This window comes from Microcaecilia unicolor, chromosome 6 (genome assembly GCF_901765095.1).
Source record: "Microcaecilia unicolor chromosome 6, aMicUni1.1, whole genome shotgun sequence".
In the NCBI taxonomy this organism is placed as follows: Eukaryota; Metazoa; Chordata; class Amphibia; order Gymnophiona; family Siphonopidae; genus Microcaecilia; species Microcaecilia unicolor.
In genome coordinates, this window is record NC_044036.1 from 6,752,368 (window position 1) to 6,772,476 (window position 20,109).

The following is a 20,109-nucleotide window of genomic DNA, read 5'->3' on the forward strand; positions in this document are numbered from 1 at the left end:
GACAAAATTAAAAGACAAAATTTGTGTACTTTAAATTAAAAAAAAGGTGTCTTCACAAGTTACAACAAAAAGAATATTATTCTGACATAGTTCTACATTTTGGTCGGGGAAGATATTCCTGTGAAAGTTATAAGTCCGTATTCACAATTTTAAAAATTAATTCACAGTACATTTTATCAATATACCTGAGGAGCTTGGTTTTGCATTTCAGCATTGTGGTATTAATGAAACACATGGCTCTGCTGCCTGTGAGTTTATCCCACTGTGCATTGTGTTAAAACTGAAGGTTCCAGGAATGTTGCTGATAAAATGTGCCATGAAGTAAATTTAAAGTACTAATATGGATTTATAACTTCACAGGAATATCTTCTCGTTGGCAGCCAAGTGAAACATAGCACATATGTCCAGCACACGCCTCACCCCCCCCCCCCCCATTAGCCGCAACTTTTCTGCGCATAAAATTTGCATGCCATGGTGCAGTAGAAGCCACACTCTCAAACATCCATGCGCAGATCTACCGCAAGCCTATCTGTATTGGCCCCTTAGATTGAGGCCTCTAGGGACACACACATAACACAGTTTCGATAGCTTTTGGGCTTGTAGGCAGTATATAAGAAATACAGTAAACTTAAATCTGTTTTTACATACGTTTTCTTATGGCACCCGGACAAAATAGCCCTTCTGAAGTATAAGTATAATAAAAACTTATTGAATAACCTTAAGTAAATACCCTGTTCAACAATTTACCGGTAAAAACATTCAGGGATGGGGGCCCTATTGTCAGGGTCTATATTGTTGGGGGCTTTTTTGGCAGCTTTTTGTCAGGGCTAATTGGTGTTCAGGCTATTTTGACCTGGTACCGCTTCTTATTTTTTCACACTCTTCCCTAATGAACCTAGCTTAAAGCTTTTGCCCCTTTAGGTTGACTAATTTGAAGAAAGACTTAATATATACCACACTTTCACTGAATATTAAACTGTGAGCCAGGAACCTAGTCATATTCATCTCCCGAATAAGTCTTCTGGCCTTACCTAAATGAGAGAGAACCTGAGGCCCTACCTCTTTCACCAGTGCTTTATCTGCTTGGCCATACTTTGCCTGAAGAGAGTAGCATGGAGTAGTACTGAAAGGGCCTGATGAGGTTTGGCAGACTTGCTGCACAGTTCTGAATTTGAGAATAAAATTTCAAAATGTGTAAACCGAGGATACCCAAACCAGATGCCAGAGCAGCTGCAGCTCCCAGATGCACACCGCAGTATGTCTGCCTTTTCGTATTGACGTTGATCTACACTACTAACTAATGTATTGAGTCTGTAGGGTGTGCTCTGTTCTGTATATAGATCACTCATTTTTCCTGAACATATGTAGACAAGAATGAAGGGTTTTCTTTATATTTTGCTTTCTAATTACCAACCTTTGTCCGTGCAGAATTTTGGATTGGATTATGACGGATTCCAGCGCATGGTCGGGGACTGTCCCCCTGACTTCCTTCAGCTTAACTTCAATTGCTGCAATGTAAGTTTCTCGTTCTATAGTGTGTGTGTGTGTGTATTGTACATCTTGTACAGGTCGCATGCAAGTCTACCTGCCTTTATTTAACAATCTGTTTTGTTAGTTTTGAAGTATGTTGGTATATAATGGTTTTAGCTTGCTTGTATTTCTTTTCTATGGTTACGTATGTATATTTATAGTCAAGTGTTATGGGTGGAATAATAAGAGAAATACATGGAATTAAATGTCTTACTGCCCCCCCCCCCGAGACAGCCAATCTGCCAAACCCCAGACCTTGGGGGGGGGGGGGGACCCCATTCTAGCAATGCAAGGCTATCTTCCAATTTGCAGTGATTATGAGAAGTAAGCTTGCCCGCACACTTCTATACAAGGGCAGGGCCTTGAGTGTAAATTTGGTCCCTTTTATTGCAATCTGAGGATAGAAGCATGTCACTGGAGTGGAGATCCTGGGGGGAGGGGTGAAGAGGTGGTAGGGAAAGTCTTTGGGGGGGGGGGTACAGTGGTGGAAGCCCCTGATGCTGCCTAGGAGCAGCTTTATCTGAAATTTATCACTGCATCTCACTCAGGCCTGAATATACAGTGTATGCGCATTGCACATCTCTTACAGATCTACTTATATATGTGTAAATGGGGAGCAGGGTGTGCAAGTCTTACTTTGTGCAGTTGGAGGAGCAAAATGTCTTTAGAGCTAGCTGAAGAGTATTTTAGTACAGGGTGTTAGAGGCTCAAAAGGAGGATGAGACACATCCGAGAGAACCAAATTCAGCTCCCACAAGGGAAAGATCTCACGCTGGAGGCCAAACGAGACCCACACCCCTCAAAAAAACGAATCACATCCAGATGGGAGGCCAGGGACTTACCCTGAAACAAGACAACGTGGCCACCTGACTTTTGAGAGCACAGGGCCAAGCACATTTCGAGACCCCCGCTGCAAAAAAATCCAAAATTTGGCAACAGAGGGCCAAAAGGGAGAAACTCTGATCTCATCACACCACGTCTCAAAAACTCTACATGTCCTGATATCGATAGCTACTACTGCTGCCGAATAACCCCTCTCGCCTGCCCAAGAGCCAAGTCGTAAGACAAAATCGACCGGAGTCCGATGACATACCGACCCCTGAACCGACATCCCGGGATATTCCGACAACCTGAGAGGAGACTCGACGAGCAAATTCCGAAGGTCGGCGTACCAGGATCTGTGAGGCCAATCAGGGACTATCACAGTTACCAGACCCTTATGCACCTCTATCTTTTGGATCAGTCAACCTAATAGAGGCCACAGAGGAAAGGCATACAGGAGGTCCCCGGCCATGGCTGTAGAAGCGCATCAATCCCTTGAGCCTTCGCGTCTCTCCAGCGGCTGAAGTACATCGGCACTTTCGCATTGGACGCTGAGACGAACAGATCCATGGTCAGAAGTCCCCAGCGACGCACTACTCTCAACTCATCGTCGCTGAGGGTCCACTCCCCGGGATCCAGAGTGGTGCGATCGAGAAAATGCGCCTACACATTTTCTACCCCTGCCACATGAGCCATTGAAAGACGGAAGATGACTGTCCGCCCAGAACATCAGCTGGGCCACTTCTTGCTCTAACTGAAGACTTTGTTCCCCCTTGGTGAGTGACATATGCTACCGCCGTGGCATTGTCTGACAAGTTGCGTACTGAGCGGCTGTCCATTAGGGGGCAGAAGGCTCGAAGTGCCAAGCGAATTGCTCTCCTCTCTAGAAGATTGATCGAGCTGGCTGCCTCCTCCTCCTGCAACCATATTCCTTGTGCATACTGTCCTAGACAATGGGCTCCCCAGCTCTTCAGATTGGCATCCATTGTAACCACGATCCATTGGCGAGCTGGAGAGGTTGGATGTCCAAAGCCACCAAAGGAGGCTGCCTCTCTCCCGCACTGATAGCAGACGTTTCTTCCAATCCCTCTGAGGAGACCACCTGGACAGTAGGGATCTTTGCAGCAGTCTCGTATGAGCCCCGGCCCAGGGCACCATCTCTATTGTCGCCGCCATGGAACCCAGAACCTGCAGGTAGTCTTTCACTGACAGAAGAACTGATGTATGAGAAACTGCAACTTGAGAATTTGAGCCTCTGTCAAGAACACCCAACCCTTTTGAATTTAAGCGTACCCCAGGTAATCCAGGACCTGAGAGGGCTGTAGGCGGCTCTTCTGGAAGTCGACTACCCAGCTGAGGGACTGCAGAAAGTGAACTCTCTCTGTGACCTGCCAGCTCTCCTGGAGTGGAGGAGTAGCCTAGTGGTTAGAGTAGTGGACTTTGATCCTGGGGAACTGAGTTCGATTCCCACTGCAGCTCCTTGTGACTCTGGGCAAGTCACTTAACCCTTCATTGCCCCTGGTACAAAATAAGTAAGTATCTGAATATATGTAAACCACTTTGAATGTAGTTGTAAAAACCTCAGAAAGGCAGTATATCAAGTCCTATTTCCCTTTCCCTTCCTGGTAGGACTTTGTCCTGATGAGCCAATCTAGGTAAGGATGACCCAGAATCCCTTCCTTTCTGAGGGCTGCCGCTACCACCACCATCACCTCTCAGCAGGGAGACTCCAGAAATGTCGGACAAGGGATATGCAAATTCTAAGGCGTACCCTTCTCAAATAACCTCCAAGACCCACTGGTTGGTGGTAATCTGGGCCCACCTCTGGAAGAACTGCGCCAAACACACTCCTACAGGAACCAGAAGCTGGGCCCCGACACCTTCATTGAGAGGGACGAAAGGACTGAGGCCATTGGGGAAAAAAACACTACCATTGCGCCAGAGCTGGCTTGCCCAACGCCGAAAATCACGCCCTTGACAGCAACTCGAAAACAGGCTTCAACCTAAGCCAGTCTTCTGGAAGGCACGGAACTTTAGTCTCCCCTAGACTGCAAACCAGCTTGTCTAAATCTTCACCAAATAACAGGGAACCTCTGAAAGGAAACTTGCTGAGCTTAGACTTAGACTCTGCGTCTGCTGACCAACCTCTCAGCCACAGAGAGCGTCGGCTTAAGTCTCTGCCATAGACTTAGCCTACGCTCGCAACAGATCGTACAAGGTGTCTGTCAAAAAGGCTGAACCCATCTCTGCATCAATAGAGGACAAATCATCAGAGGACCTGTCCAGCACTTTCTTGGACCACCGGAAACGGGCTCTAGCTACCAAGGAGCCACGGATGCCTGCCTGAACAGCTAAGGCTGAGACATCAAGACTACTTTTGAGTAACGCCTCCAGATGATGATCTTGTACATCTTTAAGCCGTACCCCCATCTATGGGCACTGTATTTCACTTCATGACCGCAGAAACCACTGCGTCCACTAAAGGGGGCTTTAACAGGACATTATCAGCTTCAGGGACTGGCTAGAGACGAACCATGGACTTGGCTGGTCTGAACGCTGCATCTGGGGCATCCCACTGATCCTGAATTACATCCCTGATATCCTGATGCATGGGAAAGGTCTTACCTTGCTTGCGGACTCCTTTTAATAAGAGATCCACCTTGTGAGGCTCAGAAGCCAGAGGATCATCTTCCTCAAAATGCAAAGTGGAAGATACCCTTGTGGAAAATGCGCATTAGAACAATTATCCACCTTTCGTTTCCTTCCCTCCACCCCTACCAACCACCCATAACTTCTTATCAAACATGCTATACCCCTGTAGACCCTATTGCAATATGATGGATAAAACCAGAACATTCTTCTCTGTTTTGCTCCCCCACTTCTCTCCATCATTCATTCCGCTGCAATAGGAGCTTGCGTCATCTGTTGAACTCCTTGGGAATGACACACACACAAAAAAAAAAAGAAAATGCCCCATCGTGAATATAGCTATCTGCTTCCCATTCCCTCCACCGCTCTCCAGCACCCATTTATGTCCTACCATGTGTGCTGCACCCCCATAATCCTCCTTGAGTCATAGTTGATGAACCAATGTCACATCTGATCATGGAGCGCACTGAAGATTAGCGTCCCCTTTCCAGCAGTCCCTACTACTACTTATTTCTAAAGCACTACTAGATGTACGCAGCGCTGTAAAAAAATGAAAAGTCGTGGGGAGGGGGGGAAAGGAAGTAAAAAAAAAAGGTTAAATCTACAAACATTCTACCTTCTACTGGCAATCCAGATCTTCATGCTCTCCCCCATTTGCCTATGAAAGTCCAACCAAAATTTGTATATATTATCCTTTGGGCTCCATCGTGAACATCTCCTCTGATGCGTCTGTCCGTAAGCCATGCACATATGACCGCACTTCTTCAACTGTAGCAAATAGGTGAACGTGCCCATTTTCGATTATCTTGAGCTTCGCCAGGTAGAGTAGGCTGAATCAGACTTTCATGCCAAACAACTTGGAACACAATGGGGCAAAAGCTTTGCGTGCATCAAAACTTTAGCTGAGTAGTCTTAAACACAGAACACGAGCTCCCTGGTACTCCAATTGTGCTCCCGCCCGCAGGGCCTGCAGTATCGCCATTTTGTGAACATAATTTAACACCTTGAAAATTACCACTCGGGATATATCCACTACTTCTTTTCGCTGCCGCAGCCTGTGAGCCCTCTCGACCCGAGAGGGGCCTGCCTGCTCTGGTAACTGTAGAACTTGCAGCAGCCATGATTCCAGAAACTTTCTTACATCATTCTCGGGGAGCTTTTCTGTTAAACCCATTAGGCGAAAGTTGTTGCGTCGGGATCTGTTCTCCAGATCCGTTATGCACGCCAAGAGCACAGGCTGCTCCGCTGCTGCCTGTTGCTTGGAGTCTTGAATGTTACCCAACTGTTGCTGTACTGTCTGGAGCTCTGCCGCCAAAGTTGTGTACCGCTCTTCCATACCGTCTGATTTGTCCAAAATTAGCTGTAGTTTTCTGCCCAACGTTTGCTCTACAGCTGCCTTCACCTCTGCTGTGATCTCAGCTGTCCACTGTGAGGGCGGCATGCCTATGTCCGCCATCTTTGCCTCGTGCATTCGACTTTTCTCCTTGGTGTCTCTCCTTGCTACCTTGGACGCCATCCGTCCCTTGGACCCAGTCAGGAGTTGGTGGGACCCCCTCTCTCCGGGGGCTAATCGCCAATTTTTAGAAGGGGAGGGAAAAGGCATTCTATAGCAGATTAGTGCAAGTTACTCAGGAGCAATGGTCTCTCACTCCCTCACTTTTTCCATGACCAACCGGAAGTCAAAGATTGGAGTTTAAAGGAGGAATTGTAGGTTAGTGATTAGGCAGAATAAAAAAAATATAAATAACAAATGCTTCTAGAAAAGGTTTCTGGGGGTACTGTGCTTCTACACTAAATTTTGTTGGTGATGTTACCCATGCATGTGATACAGGTAACTAATTTTTTCTCGATGAAAAACAGCTTTTCATTTGAATTATTCTCCTCTTACAGATGGACCCAAAGCTGCGTCCTTCGTTTGCAGAGATAGTTAAAACACTGGAAGAGATAATGGATCGTCTGAATAAGGAAGAGTTGGAAAGGGACACACAGCTGCTTCTTCTCGACAGCAATGAAAGAAAAGCACCTTTTCCAAAAGGTGGGCTTGCTTTGGGGTGTCTGGAATCTAGTGTTCTTTAAAGCAGTTTGGAATATGATCTTACCATTGATTAATCCTACATTATTCTGGTCTGCAGAGAGCTCTGCTTCTACCAGGGGTCATTAAGGATGCCTAATAAGCTAAGTAGTTACCAGATTAATGTCATTGCTTCTGGAAATGTTAAACATTCCAAAATCTGATATTACAAATGTGAGAATGATACTGTTTGATCTTCATCTATCAGATGTGGATTGGGGTATCCCATCTGGAAAGTAGAAAGATCATACATTTCTTACAAGGGACTTTGCTCAGTGAGAAAGCTGCCTGGGAAGGACTAACAAATGGAGAAAGTATGTCTAATGTGCGGGTGGGTGTCCACCTGAATGACAGTGCTTATGACCTGATGCAATCTGATATAAAAGCTAAGGTGGAATTCAGTCACACCAAACTCATTCCTGGATTTCACACATGCTGACTTAATGAAATGGCGAAGTACCTGAAGGAGCTTAATAAGGAGTGAAAGTAAAGAAAGGGGCTATTAAAAGAACTACAGAGGTGCATGTAAGGAAAGAAAATAAAAGCAAGAGGAAAGGGAAACAGGTTTGGGTTTTCCAAAGTGGCTGAAGAAACGGTAGTATCACAAAAACAAATACCACATCAAGCTGAAAGACAGGATGGCAAAAGCATAGGCAGAAGATGAAAATGGGTAATGATGAAAAGTGAGGTGACCAGATTCTTTCAGGCATATTGAGGCGAGTAGGAAGGCCAGAGGTTGAATTTACAAAAATAAAAGGTGCAGAGGGCAGATGTGTGGAAGTGATGAGAGAAAGACGGAAAAAGTCCACAGACAATTGCCAGATACATATGGGAATGACATAGATGGCATACCATTCATGGAATAGAAGGTTTATGAACAACTTGCAAAACTGACAGTGGACAAAGCCATTGGAGCAGATGAGATGCTGAAAGGTTCTGGATGATCCTCTAAAGCAGGGCTTCACAAGTTTTCACTAAATATAAGAACCAGTAGCTGAGCCCCCTCTCACTGCTTAAGAACATAAGTGTTATCATACTAGGAAAGACCGAAGCAAGCCCAGCATCCTGTTTCCAACAGTGGCCGATCCAGAAACAGTACAATACATTTTATGCTGCTTATCCTAATAAGCAGTGGATTTTCCCCAAGTCCATTTTAATAATGGCTTATGGACTTTTCCTTTAGGAAGCTATCCAAACCTTTTTTGAACCCCGCAAAGAATTAGTTTAATTACACATTGAGTGAAGAAATATTTTCTCTGATTTTGTTTTAAATGTACTACTTTGTAGCTTTATTGCATGCCCCCTAGTCCTAGTATTTTTGGGAAGAGTAAACGGGCAATTCACGTCTACCCGTTCCACTCCACTTATTATTTTATAGACCTCTATCATAGCCGTCTTTTCTCCAAGCTGAAGAGCCCTAGGCACTTCAGCATTTCCTCATAGGGAAGTTATCCCATCCCCTTTATCATTTTTGTCACCCTCCTACCTTTTCTAATTCCACTCTTTTTGAGATGCAGTGACCAGAACTGAACACAATATTTGAGGTGTGGACGCACCCTGGAGCGATACAAAAGCATTGATATCCTCATTTTTGTTTTCCATTCTTTTCCTAATACCTAACATTCTATTTGCTTTCTTAGCTGCCGCCATACACTGAGCAGAGGGTTTCATAGTTATCGATGTTGTCTAGATCCCTTTCCTGGTTGGTGACTCCTCCTAACATGGAACCTTGCATTACGTTGCTATAATTCGGGTTCCTATTTCCCACATGTATCACTTTGTACTTGCTCACATTAAATGTCATCTGCCATTTAGACGCTCAATCTCCTAGTCTCATAAGGTCCTCCTGTAATTTTTTTCACGATCCTTTTGCGATTTACCAACTTTACATAACTTTGTCAGCAAATTTAATTACCTCACTAGTTACTCCCATCTCTAGATCATTTATAAATATGTCAAAAAGCAGCGGTCCCAGCTCCCTGGGGAACCCCACTAGCTACCCTTCTGAGAATACTGACCATTTAACCTTACTCTCTGTTTTCTATCTTTTAACTGGTTGTTAGTCCACCATAGGACACTACCTCCTATCCCATGAGTTTCCAGTTTCCTCTGGAATCTTGCATGAAGTACTTTGTCAAATGCCTTTTGAAAATCCAGATACACAGTATCAATCGGCTGACCTTTATCCACATGTTTATTCACCCCTTCAAAGAAATGTAATACATGGGTGAGGCCTAAATCTGTTGGCTTTGTCTCATTAATCCATGCTTTTGAATATGCCTGTACTTTTGTTCTTTATAAACAGACTATCTTGACCAAGGCACAAAACTAGCTCTCAGGCCACTTCCCCACCAAAGGGAACCTGACCGAGGCACCAAAAAACTGGCTCGCCAAGCCATTTCCCTACAGCAGGGAGTATGACCAAGGCACAAAATAGTCTGCACTCTCTTTAGTACTAGCACTGAAGGACACTTGCCTATCTCGGGGGGAAAAGGTGAAAAACAAAAGAGGCACAAAACAGTCTGCAGACAGCATCAACATATAAGGAAAACACTGTGTACGCTGCTGGCTGAAACAAATTACAATGAACCACTGTACGATTGAACCACCACATCAGCAGCTATTGGAGGGTGCTGAGCTAGAGCTCTAACCAGCAGGAGGTAGGGCCTAATCACGGTCAAAACTTCCAGAAGGGAATTGGAAAACATGCCAGAGAGCATGACAAACTGCAGTGCTCACCTAAATCCTAAATGTAAGATGTAGAGGCCAGCTGTATTATGATCTCTTACTCAAGGTACCTCATCTTCTGCAAGGAGAAATGCCAAGTCTATGAAGGAAAGAGTTTATTAAACCCTTGAGGGCAAAAGTTGACTCAATCAACCTAGGTAGGGCAAAAGGGGGGGGGGGGGGGGATTAAAGTGCAAAAAGGCAGTTGGCTACCAAAAGTGACATTAATATAATATGTATAAACACCTACTAAGAAATCCCAACTCCTCTCTAACAAAGAAGAAATGTGTCTGTCCCCTGGAGCTCTACCGAAGAGCAGAATCAAAATCTAGCTTGTACTAGAACAAGATATGAAATTGTTGGGCTTAAGCCACTTGACAGGGGAAGTTGAGAAGAGAGGATGAAGGAGACTGAGAGGAACCAAAAGGTTAAGGCCCAGTAAAGTTGTGAAATTAAGATCAGGTGAGCCCATGAGTTTAAAGACAGAATAGACTAGGAGGTTAAGTGCAGCAATGTTGCAGAGCTGCAAAAGCATTGGGCTTCTGGAAAAGCGAGCTAGGGTGGTGAGCTGGGAATGAATTAAACTATGCTGAGAAGATTCTCAGTGGAACCTATGATGTTAAGCTCAGTTAATAAGCCCAAATAAGGTGAGACGAAGGTGGCAAAACTATCTGAAACTGCGAGACTAAAAACTCTCTTGAGCCCATGAAAGCCATGAGAAATGAAAAGCAGGAGAGGAGTGGCCTAGTGGTTAGAGTGGTGGACTTTGGTCCTGGGGAACTGGGTTCGATTCCCACTACAGGCACAGTCAGCTCCTTGTGACTCTGGGCAAGTCACTTAACCCTCCATTGCCCCAGGTACAAATAAGTACCTGTATACAATATGTAAGCCGCATTGAGCTTGCCATGAGTGGGAAAGCGTGGAGTACAAATAAAAAAAAAAAAATGAAATTTCCCAAGCTCAGGAGTACTACTTATTTCTATAGCGCTGCAGGACATACGCAGCACTGCTCACATTATATGCAGGTACTTTTTCTGTCCCTAGTAGGCTCACAATCTAAGGGGGGGGGGGGGTACCTGGGGCAATGGAGGTTAAGCGACTTGCCCAGACTCACAAGGAGCTGCAGTGGGAATTGAACCCAGTTCTCAGGATCTCTGTTCACTGCACTAACCTTCAGGCTACTCTTGCCAATGCAGCAAGCTGCGTACCAACTGGCACTGCCAGGAGGAGACCACGTACATCCAAAATGTAGACCAAAGCATGAACCTGTGTTATAGGAAGCAAAACTCAAGAGAAAAGGAAATAAAGAACATATCTGAAAGCTCTTTTCCAGAGACTTCTCTCTGTGCCCCTGTGATAATGCTCAAAGGCAAACTGGCCTCGATATCTCGAAGACACCAGCAGAGAGCTGAAACGGTCCTATTACAGAGGGGCCGAGTATCTGAGAATAGCAGGCCAAATTTCATCAGAGAGAGCTCCAGAGGACCTCAAAACACCAAGCAACCTCAGGAGAAAGCAAGCAAAATCAATGTTCTGTGATGAGGTGTAAACTGGAAACAAAGGCACCTTTGCAAATCAAAGGACTAAAGCCACACTGAATTTCACCTGAGAAGGAACTGAAGTGTCTCTAAGACTAAATCATTGGGTGTTAATCACAAACAAGCATAAGCCAGTGAGGTTATAAGGTAGCCGTCACTCTAAAAGGAGCTACTGGCCTTGTATTGTCTATTCATTTATTTATCGTGAAATGTAACTGCTTTAACGCACTCCACCCAACCTGATTCAGTGTCCAGAGAGCAGCCTAAACGTCTGACCAAGTTTGGAAAACATGATACTGGGTTAGATGGACCACTGGTCTGACCCAATATGGCTACTCTTATGTTCTAAGATTCCATCTCCCCCCTCCTAAGTTCCTGCCTCATGTGCAGCACAAACTGGGGAACTGTCGACGGTTTCCATGGAACTCTGAAAATTCTAGAACTCCATGCACTCGCTCACAGAAGCCAAAAGCCAAGGGACTGTCGACGGTTTCCTTGGAAACCTGAAAATTCTAGAACTCCATGCACTCGCTCACAAGAGTCAAACACTGCAAAGCTGAGGAACTGTCGACGGTTTCCTTGGAAACCTGAAAATTCTAGAACTCCATGCACTCGCTCACAAGAGTCAAACACTGCAAAGCTGAGGAACTGTCGACGGTTTCCACGGAAATCTGAAAATTGTAGAACTCCATGCACTCGCTCACAAGAATCAAATACTGCAAAGCTGAAGGACTGTTAATGGTTTCCTTGGAAACCTGAAAATTCTAGAACTCCATGCACTCGCTCACAGAAGCCAAAAGCCAAGGGACTGTCGACGGTTTCCTTGGAAACCTGAAAATTCTAGAACTCCATGCACTCGCTCACAGAAGCCAAAAGCCAAGGGACTGTCGACTGTTTCCTTGGAAACCTGAAAATTGTAGAACTCCATGCACTCGCTCACAAGAGTCAAACACTGCAAAGCTGAGGAACTGTCGACGGTTTCCACGGAAATCTGAAAATTGTAGAACTCCATGCACTCGCTCACAAGAATCAAATACTGCAAAGCTGAAGGACTGTTAATGGTTTCCTTGGAAACCTGAAAATTCTAGAACTCCATGCACTCGCTCACAGAAGCCAAAAGCCAAGGGACTGTCGACGGTTTCCTTGGAAACCTGAAAATTCTAGAACTCCATGCACTCGCTCACAGAAGCCAAAAGCCAAGGGACTGTCGACTGTTTCCTTGGAAACCTGAAAATTGTAGAACTCCATGCACTCGCTCACAAGAGTCAAACACTGCAAAGCTGAGGAACTGTCGACGGTTTCCACGGAAATCTGAAAATTGTAGAACTCCATGCACTCGCTCACAAGAATCAAATACTGCAAAGCTGAAGGACTGTTAATGGTTTCCTTGGAAACCTGAAAATTCTAGAACTCCATGCACTCGCTCACAGAAGCCAAAAGCCAAGGGACTGTCGACGGTTTCCTTGGAAACCTGAAAATTCTAGAACTCCATGCACTCGCTCACAGAAGCCAAAAGCCAAGGGACTGTCGACTGTTTCCTTGGAAACCTGAAAATTCTAGAACTCCATGCACTCGCTCACAAGAGTCAAACACTGCAAAGCTGAGGAACTGTCGACGGTTTCCACAGAACTCTGAAAATTCTAGAACTCCATGCACTCGCTCACAGAAGCCAAAAGCCAAGGGACTGTCGACGGTTTCTATGGAAATCTGAAAATTCTAGAACTCCATGCACTCGCTCACAGAAGCCAAAAGCCAAGGGACTGTCGACGGTTTCCTTGGAAACCTGAAAATTCTAGAACTCCATGAACTCGCTCACAAGAGTCAAACACTGCAAAGCTGAGGAACTGTCGACGGTTTCCACAGAACTCTGAAAATTCTAGAACTCCATGCACTCGCTCACAGAAGCCAAAAGCCAAGGGACTGTCGACGGTTTCCACGGAAATCTGAAAATTCTAGAACTCCATGCATTCGCTCACAGAAGCCAAGGGACTGTCGACGGTTTCCATGGAAATCTTAAGTAGATTCTTAAAACTACCTCTCGCTTGCAACTTTATATCTAGAACTCCATGTACTCGCTCACAGGAGCCAAACACTGCAAAGCTGAATAAAGCAGTGATGAAATATAGCTTACCGTAGCCCTGTGTGCAGAGCACTCTAAGCTGAGGGATTCGTTGACAGTTTCTATGGAAATCTGAAAAATCTAGTTCCACGAACTCTGCTCCAATTCTAGAACACCAAATACTGCTTACTTCTGTACAGTTTAAGAAAGCAGTAATAAAATACACCTTACCGCAGCCAAAAGGGAAGGGTACTTTGGGAGGTTTTGAACTATCTTGTCAATCAAATTTGCCCCAGGAAAAAAGGAAACCACCGTTTTCATACTTGAAAAGAGGGCAGAGGCATGTGCACACTCTGTGGCATAGTATTGACATTAGGGCAAAACCCCCCCAGAAATGCCAGAAAATAACACAGCACAAACTCACCATGCTGTCTTTGAAAGGAGGGTTTAATGGTCTGGGTGGAATGTGGGGTTTGGGGAGGGCAAGATAAAGAATTTAGAGATCCCTGAGATGTACTTCGGATCCACCTTTTTTTTCTTTATTCATTGCCAAGCATTTCCATTGAAAGCATAAAACATGCACATTGTAAAATGCAATATTTTTAAGCCCAGTGCACAACTAGTTCCTCCAACCCGCCCCCATCTCCTACTGCCTATTAAAACTAACAGGGCACAGAGGATGCAGAGGCTTAGGGTAAACCATCTATTTTTTTAATAGTTTAAACAGGAGCTAGAGCCAACGAGACACTCTCAAACCCAGGTATTGGGTCAGGAGAGAGAGCCCAAAGGCACCCCCAACTTGACAAACACAGTAGCAGTACTGGTTCAGAAATTAAAAAAAAAAAAGCAGCCAAAAAGGCCAACCCAAGGCAAATGGAGCTCAGAATAAAAGTGGCTTAGAAGAAAGCCTCTGGAGAAGGAATTAGAGCTCACTTGAAACTAGTAGAAACAAAAGCAAGAGACCTTTTTTTTTTTTTTTTTAACACACTGAGCATTCAAGGCTCCTAGACAGCTCCAGGGGCTGACCCCTCAGGGCCAAAGAACCAGGTGATAGAGAGGGAAGGATCCCACCCCCCTCCCCGGGCAGTGACCCTTATGGGCCACAGCCCCAACCAGCAGTCAAGAAGCCCTGGGAGAGAAGCCAGAATGAATAAATTACAAACACTGTTGACACCCAGTTACACCCACCCCCCTTTTAGGACTAAGAATCCGCAGGTCTACCAGACCAGTCAAGGCCGCACAGGATCCCACCTCTACCACCTGCTGGGAGACTGAGAAATACTGAATCTGGGAGGAATGTCACAGCTTAGGGTCCAGCAGAAGTCTGTAGTTCTCAGTCTCAACCCATCTGTCTAGACTGGTCTGGAGGGACACTAAGGAAACAGGTGATTTCTGTTCCCAGGTAGAGGAGTGTGGTAGCCGTGTTAGTCCACAAGGTTATCAATAGAAATCAAACAAAATAAAACATGGAAAAGAAAATAAGATGATACCTTTTTTATTGGGCATAACTTAATACATTTCTTGATTAGCTTTCGAAGGTTGCCCTTCTTCGTCAGATCGGAAATAAGCAAATGTGCTAGCTGATAGTGTATATAAGTGAAAACCTTCAAGCATTACTATGACAGTCTGACAGGGTGGGAGGATAGGGGTGGGTCGGAGGTATGCATGGGGACATCAAAGCATATCATTGATATTCTAACAGGATGGGTGTGGATAGGTGAGGGGAGGGTGATCAACAGAGACATACAGCTTTATGGTTTATAATGGGCTAGGAACCCCAGGTCCTTGTTAAGTCCTTTCTGTTGGGTGTTAAAATATTCAATCATTCTGACTTCAAAGGTCTTACGTTCTGGTATGCTTTTAAAGTTACCTTTCAGTATTCTGTGAAATCACTGGTACAGTGTCCTGGTTCTGTGAAGTGCTGTCCCATCGGGGTGGGGGCCCTACTGGCTGTATTGTTCATATGATGTCTATGTAAATTGAATCTTGTCTTAAGCATCTGGCCTGTTTCTCCAATATAGCATCCTTCGTTACATTTTTTACACTGAATGATATATACCACATTGGAAGATGAGCAAGTGAAAGACTTAACAAGGACCTGGGGTTCCTAGCCCATTATAAACCATAAAGCTGTATTTCTCTGTTGGTCACCCCACCCCTCACCTATCCACACCCATCCTGTTAGAATATCAATGATATGCTTTGATGTCCCCATGCACCTCCGACCCACCCCCATCCTCCCACCCTGTCAGACTGTCATAGTAATGCTTGAAGGTTTTCACTTATATACACTGTCAGCTAGCACATTTGCTTATTTCCGATCTGACGAAGAAGGGCAACCTTCGAAAGCTAATCAAGAAATGTATTAAGTTATGTCCAATAAAAAAGGTATCATCTTATTTTCTTTTCCATGTTTTATTTTGTTTGATTTCTATTGTTCCCAGGTACAAAGTGCTGCAATAAAATTCCTTGGCAGAGAATATTCCCCAAATAGTCTCTAAAAAGAGAAACCACAGGTACAGACTTCTCTCTCTCTCTTAAAGAGGCAGGAGAAGCCCCAGGGAAGGGAGAGGTGGTGATGGGGGAGGGAACTGGCACCACCAGGTTTACACCCCAAAGGCTAGTATATAAAGCCTTTGCCCCAGAATCTCACACTGAGCCCGCAAAAAGGTGGGAAAATGTGGGATACAAATGCAATAAATAAATAAATAAACCTCAAAGGAAACAGGAGCCCATCACAGGAACCTGAGACAGAGCTGCACAGCAGGGTTCTACCGCCTGCTGGAGATAGAGATAATGAATGGAACCTAATGCACAGCAGCCTTATGTGGCAAAGTTGTGATTTACACTCTCTCTCCCCTTGCTGGTAGATGGGCATAAGCCAGAAGTATGGACTAATCCTTTGGAGACACAAAGGAAGATCCACTTTTGTAACTGGTGACCTGCTTTCTTCAGAGAACACCTGTTAACAGGCATAGTAGGAGGCAGCTCAGTTGAGCAAACTCCTTTGCTGTATCAGAGACCATGGGAAGTATATATAGAAAATATCATTAACCAGAGTTTTGGTGACTTCTAAATACTGTTTTTCGTAAATATTTTTCAGAATAGTCACTAGCAGTTTGTCCATCATTTTATTTTTACTCGCTAATCTGGCTGTGGAACTCTGTATTCTGGTACCGAGACTATGTAATTTTGTGACCTGCTAGGATAGTATTGATTAAATTTATGCCCTGGGTACAAGGCCAAGACCATGATGATTCACGAAAGCTCCTGTGGTGATGGGGGAATGCTTCAGGAGATAACTGTTCTCCTGGAGTATATACCATTTTATTGTTTTCAAGACAGGGCCTAGTCACAGTGCATGTGCTAAGCATGTCCCACAGCACAATCTTTGTGTGGGTGTCCAAATGTTGCTGGTGCTAAGTGTTTCTTTTGTCATTTCTTGTTTAGGACTGAGTGAAAAGGGGCAAGCATTGAAGCGTCTGACTTCACTTGGACTCCAGGATGAGAAGATCCCTCTCAAATCACCTCGGCCCCGCAGGAATATCTGGCTGTCTCGCAGTCAGTCCGACATCATCTCACGCAAACCTGTGCGCAAGATCAATGTACTGGACCCCTATTACACCCCCAACAAAGGGGCAATGAGCAAGGTGAACCCCTTTAATGCCAGGGAGGATCTGAAAGGTGGCAAAGTCAAGTTCTTTGACATGCCCAGCAAGTCTGTGATTTCTCTAGTATTTGACCTGCACTCTCCAGAGGCAGGTGACTGCATGGTGTCCTGCCAGGCTGGACATTATGGGCAGGTATATAGCACAGACTGGCAGGACTCTTCTTTACTGCCTGGCAGGCACTATCGCTCCCTTCCAGTCTCCCCAGAGCTCATGCATAAAGACTATGTACCTTTCCCTATCCTCTCTTCCACTGTAGCAAAATGCAACCCTATGCACCAGGGTGTGGAGGTACGACGGAAACCTCTGTGCAGTATCAAGTATGGTGTGCCTGAGATACCACCTTTCCGCATCAAGTCAAATGGGCTAGAATCACCTTCCTCGGAAGACATGGATTTTTCAGCCAGCTCGGCCATCAGCAGGGAGAATGAATTTGGCTCAAAGAGAACCCCAATCAAAGGGGAGCCCAGCTACTTCAGGGAACGATCTACAATGAGCTTGGTGAATTCAGATGAGGGAGCTTCCTCAGGTGTTTTTGTGAATTGCACCTTCTCAGAAGACCTGGAAGAGCTGCAGAGGAGCCCCTTGGCCAGTGCAAGTGACTTTTCCCTAAGTGTCACTTCCTCCCCAGGGCAGGAGGCCACAACGTTCCTTCCATGTGAAGCACTAAACAGGCCCAGAAGTGACTCTGTGTTCCTGCCCTGTAATTTGACCTCATTGAGCAGGTAATCGGTCCGCTTGTAAGTCAGGCTGCTGCTGCTGCCACCATCCTCTGATTGGAGTGGGGGAAGTGGGATGGGTACCTTTTAATGCCTTAAAAGAAATCCAGTCTCAAGTGCTTCTGCACTCTGAATGGCAAGTCTTTGGGGTAGCTGTAGGTGGAAGTGACCCAAAGGCACACAACTTGGATTTGTTGAGTTAGAGGGGCATTTGCAGAGTCAAACTGCAAGTGCTTTCTGTTTCAGGCTCCTTTGGGATTCCTAAAGTCTGCATCAGTTGCTGTAGAATAAATGTGTCTTCTGACACCGATAACTGTGTTCTCTCCTGAGCTGCCCCGAGCTTCATAAGTTACATTTATGAGCTTAGCATGCAGCAAACTGAGCATTAATGAAATGTCCCAAATAGGGTAGCAGACACATTTTCCTTTGAGCTAGGCTTTGGCCAGAGCTGTCTGTCTTAATCAAGGCTGGACCCACTAGGAAATGACCCCAGATTTTCCTTGGCTGCCTTCATAGGCACCTGCTCACCTTATTCCCTTTAATTCTTACTGTGAACCAGGCATTAGCTGCTTTATTACTTGCCTGGAGTTGAGGGTGGTCTCTAGTGTTTTACACATCCACTGCCAAGTTACAGATTTTGATACAATTCAGTCCCATTAGTGTTTCTATTGCTTGGCTGCTAGTGAGATATTGTAGATGTGAATTGCTGATCTGAGCTTTTGTTAGCACGAGGGTGAAATGTAAGGACCTGAGCAGCAGTGAGAGAGGACTTCAGCATAATCAGTGTAAATGTCCTAGCCTTGTGCATTTCTGTACTGACAAATCCCCTGTCCTGATTACAGAAGGGTTTACCGGCAATTGCAAATGCATACATATACGTTTAATATTGCTACCAGAAATTTTTGAGGTGTACCAAGAATGCTGAAGGACTGTAAAAATCAAACAGGCTTTGCCTACTCCAAGAGAGTCATTAACTAGTTTGGTTTCTGCATTATCGCCAGCCAATGTGCTTAATGTGGAGCTAGCTGGTAAGGCATGCAAGTCATGGCATAGTATAGCTCCCACCTGCAGAAGATGGAGCCTGTTTTTTATAAGCTGTAGCAATCGCTGGGGAACCCTGCCTGTGTGCAGCAGTCATACATGTCCTTTCCTATAAGCACTTCTGGCTGAGGGAGCAGGCACTTAACCTTCATTACGCTTTCTCAGCAAGTGTTAAAACTTTCTAGAGTGAGACGAGGGGAACATGTTAGTGGGTGCTTCCTGCTCATTCTTAAAGGCCCTATGTCGGGTCCAGGGTGCTCCATCTTCCATAGGCAGGTTTGTTCCCCTTGTTTATTGCCAGCAGAAATGTTTTTTCCACTCTAGCAGGTAGGAATGAGTCTTAAACTTATTGACCTCCTTAGTGTAGAATCAATGGTATTTATTTTAATGTAGGAAGGTTCCAATGCTGAACCCCCTTTTTAATTCCTGTAACTGTTGCTCATTTTATATCTTGTGCACCCTCCATTTCTATGCAAGCTGGCAGAGAGCCAGACAAAGACACTGGTTTTTGTAGTGATGAAGGGCTTTTATGTCTTAATATTTGTAAATAGCTAATGTGATTAAAAAGGTACTGAAGCACAAGGAGACCTACCTCCTCTGTAAACAAGTCAAATAACATTGCTGTGCCACTTTCCACTTCTAGTATTTTGTATATTTGAGTCTATAAAGATTAGGACCTTAACTTCAACCAAAGAAATGGGCTGAAATATATTTTCATAACGTGTAAATTCAGTCTCTGTAAATGATTTTCTGCTCTTTCACATTAAAATAATCAGATGGTACTACAACCTTAAAGCTGCTGTTTGGGGCGTTCTCTTATTTACATGACCAATGCAGGGCGGTCTTTTAACCTTCCCTTTGTCATCTCTACATTCCCTTTCATGTGCTATTCTGTTCAGCTGATTTCATCTAGCACTGCTCATATGTCTTTCCTCTAAATTGGAAGTTGCCTGTCTGCTCTCTGATAAGAAGTTTCTGCTAAGACAGAATCTCACAGCATACACACACCTCTCATTAAGCTGTGCTCTACCCTTTGACCAGGCGAAGGCCACTTTTACCGGAGCAGTAAAGGGACTGGCTTCCTTTTCTTGCATTTATTACCCATGCTCTTGCGCACACAGCCATTTAAAAAAAACAATTTAGTACGTTGGCGCTTACAGCCACTGATCTTGCAGCATGTGCAGGCAGGTACTTTCCACAGTAAGCACACATGTGCACTGACTGCAGCTTAGTTAAAAAAAAAAAAAAAGACACCCCCCCCCCCCCCCCCCCCCCCCCACATATG

General features: G+C 44.9%; 1 protein-coding gene across 4 annotated transcripts in view; it reads left to right on the forward strand.

The window, feature by feature from the left end:
- Window positions 1–20,045, forward strand: part of TESK2 (testis associated actin remodelling kinase 2) — a 96,732-nt gene extending 76,687 nt beyond the window's left edge. For 3 of the 4 annotated variants that reach the window (XM_030205742.1, XM_030205739.1, XM_030205741.1), the window contains 3 exons: window positions 1,429–1,515; window positions 6,892–7,036; window positions 16,847–20,045. In XM_030205742.1, the coding sequence (XP_030061602.1) occupies window positions 1,429–1,515; window positions 6,892–7,036; window positions 16,847–17,793 (1,179 nt within the window). In that variant the 3' untranslated portion in view covers window positions 17,794–20,045. The remainder of the gene's footprint in view (window positions 1–1,428; window positions 1,516–6,891; window positions 7,037–16,846) is intronic. The other variant, XM_030205738.1, reaches the window with a different exon arrangement.
- The last annotated feature ends 64 nt before the right edge of the window (window positions 20,046–20,109 follow it).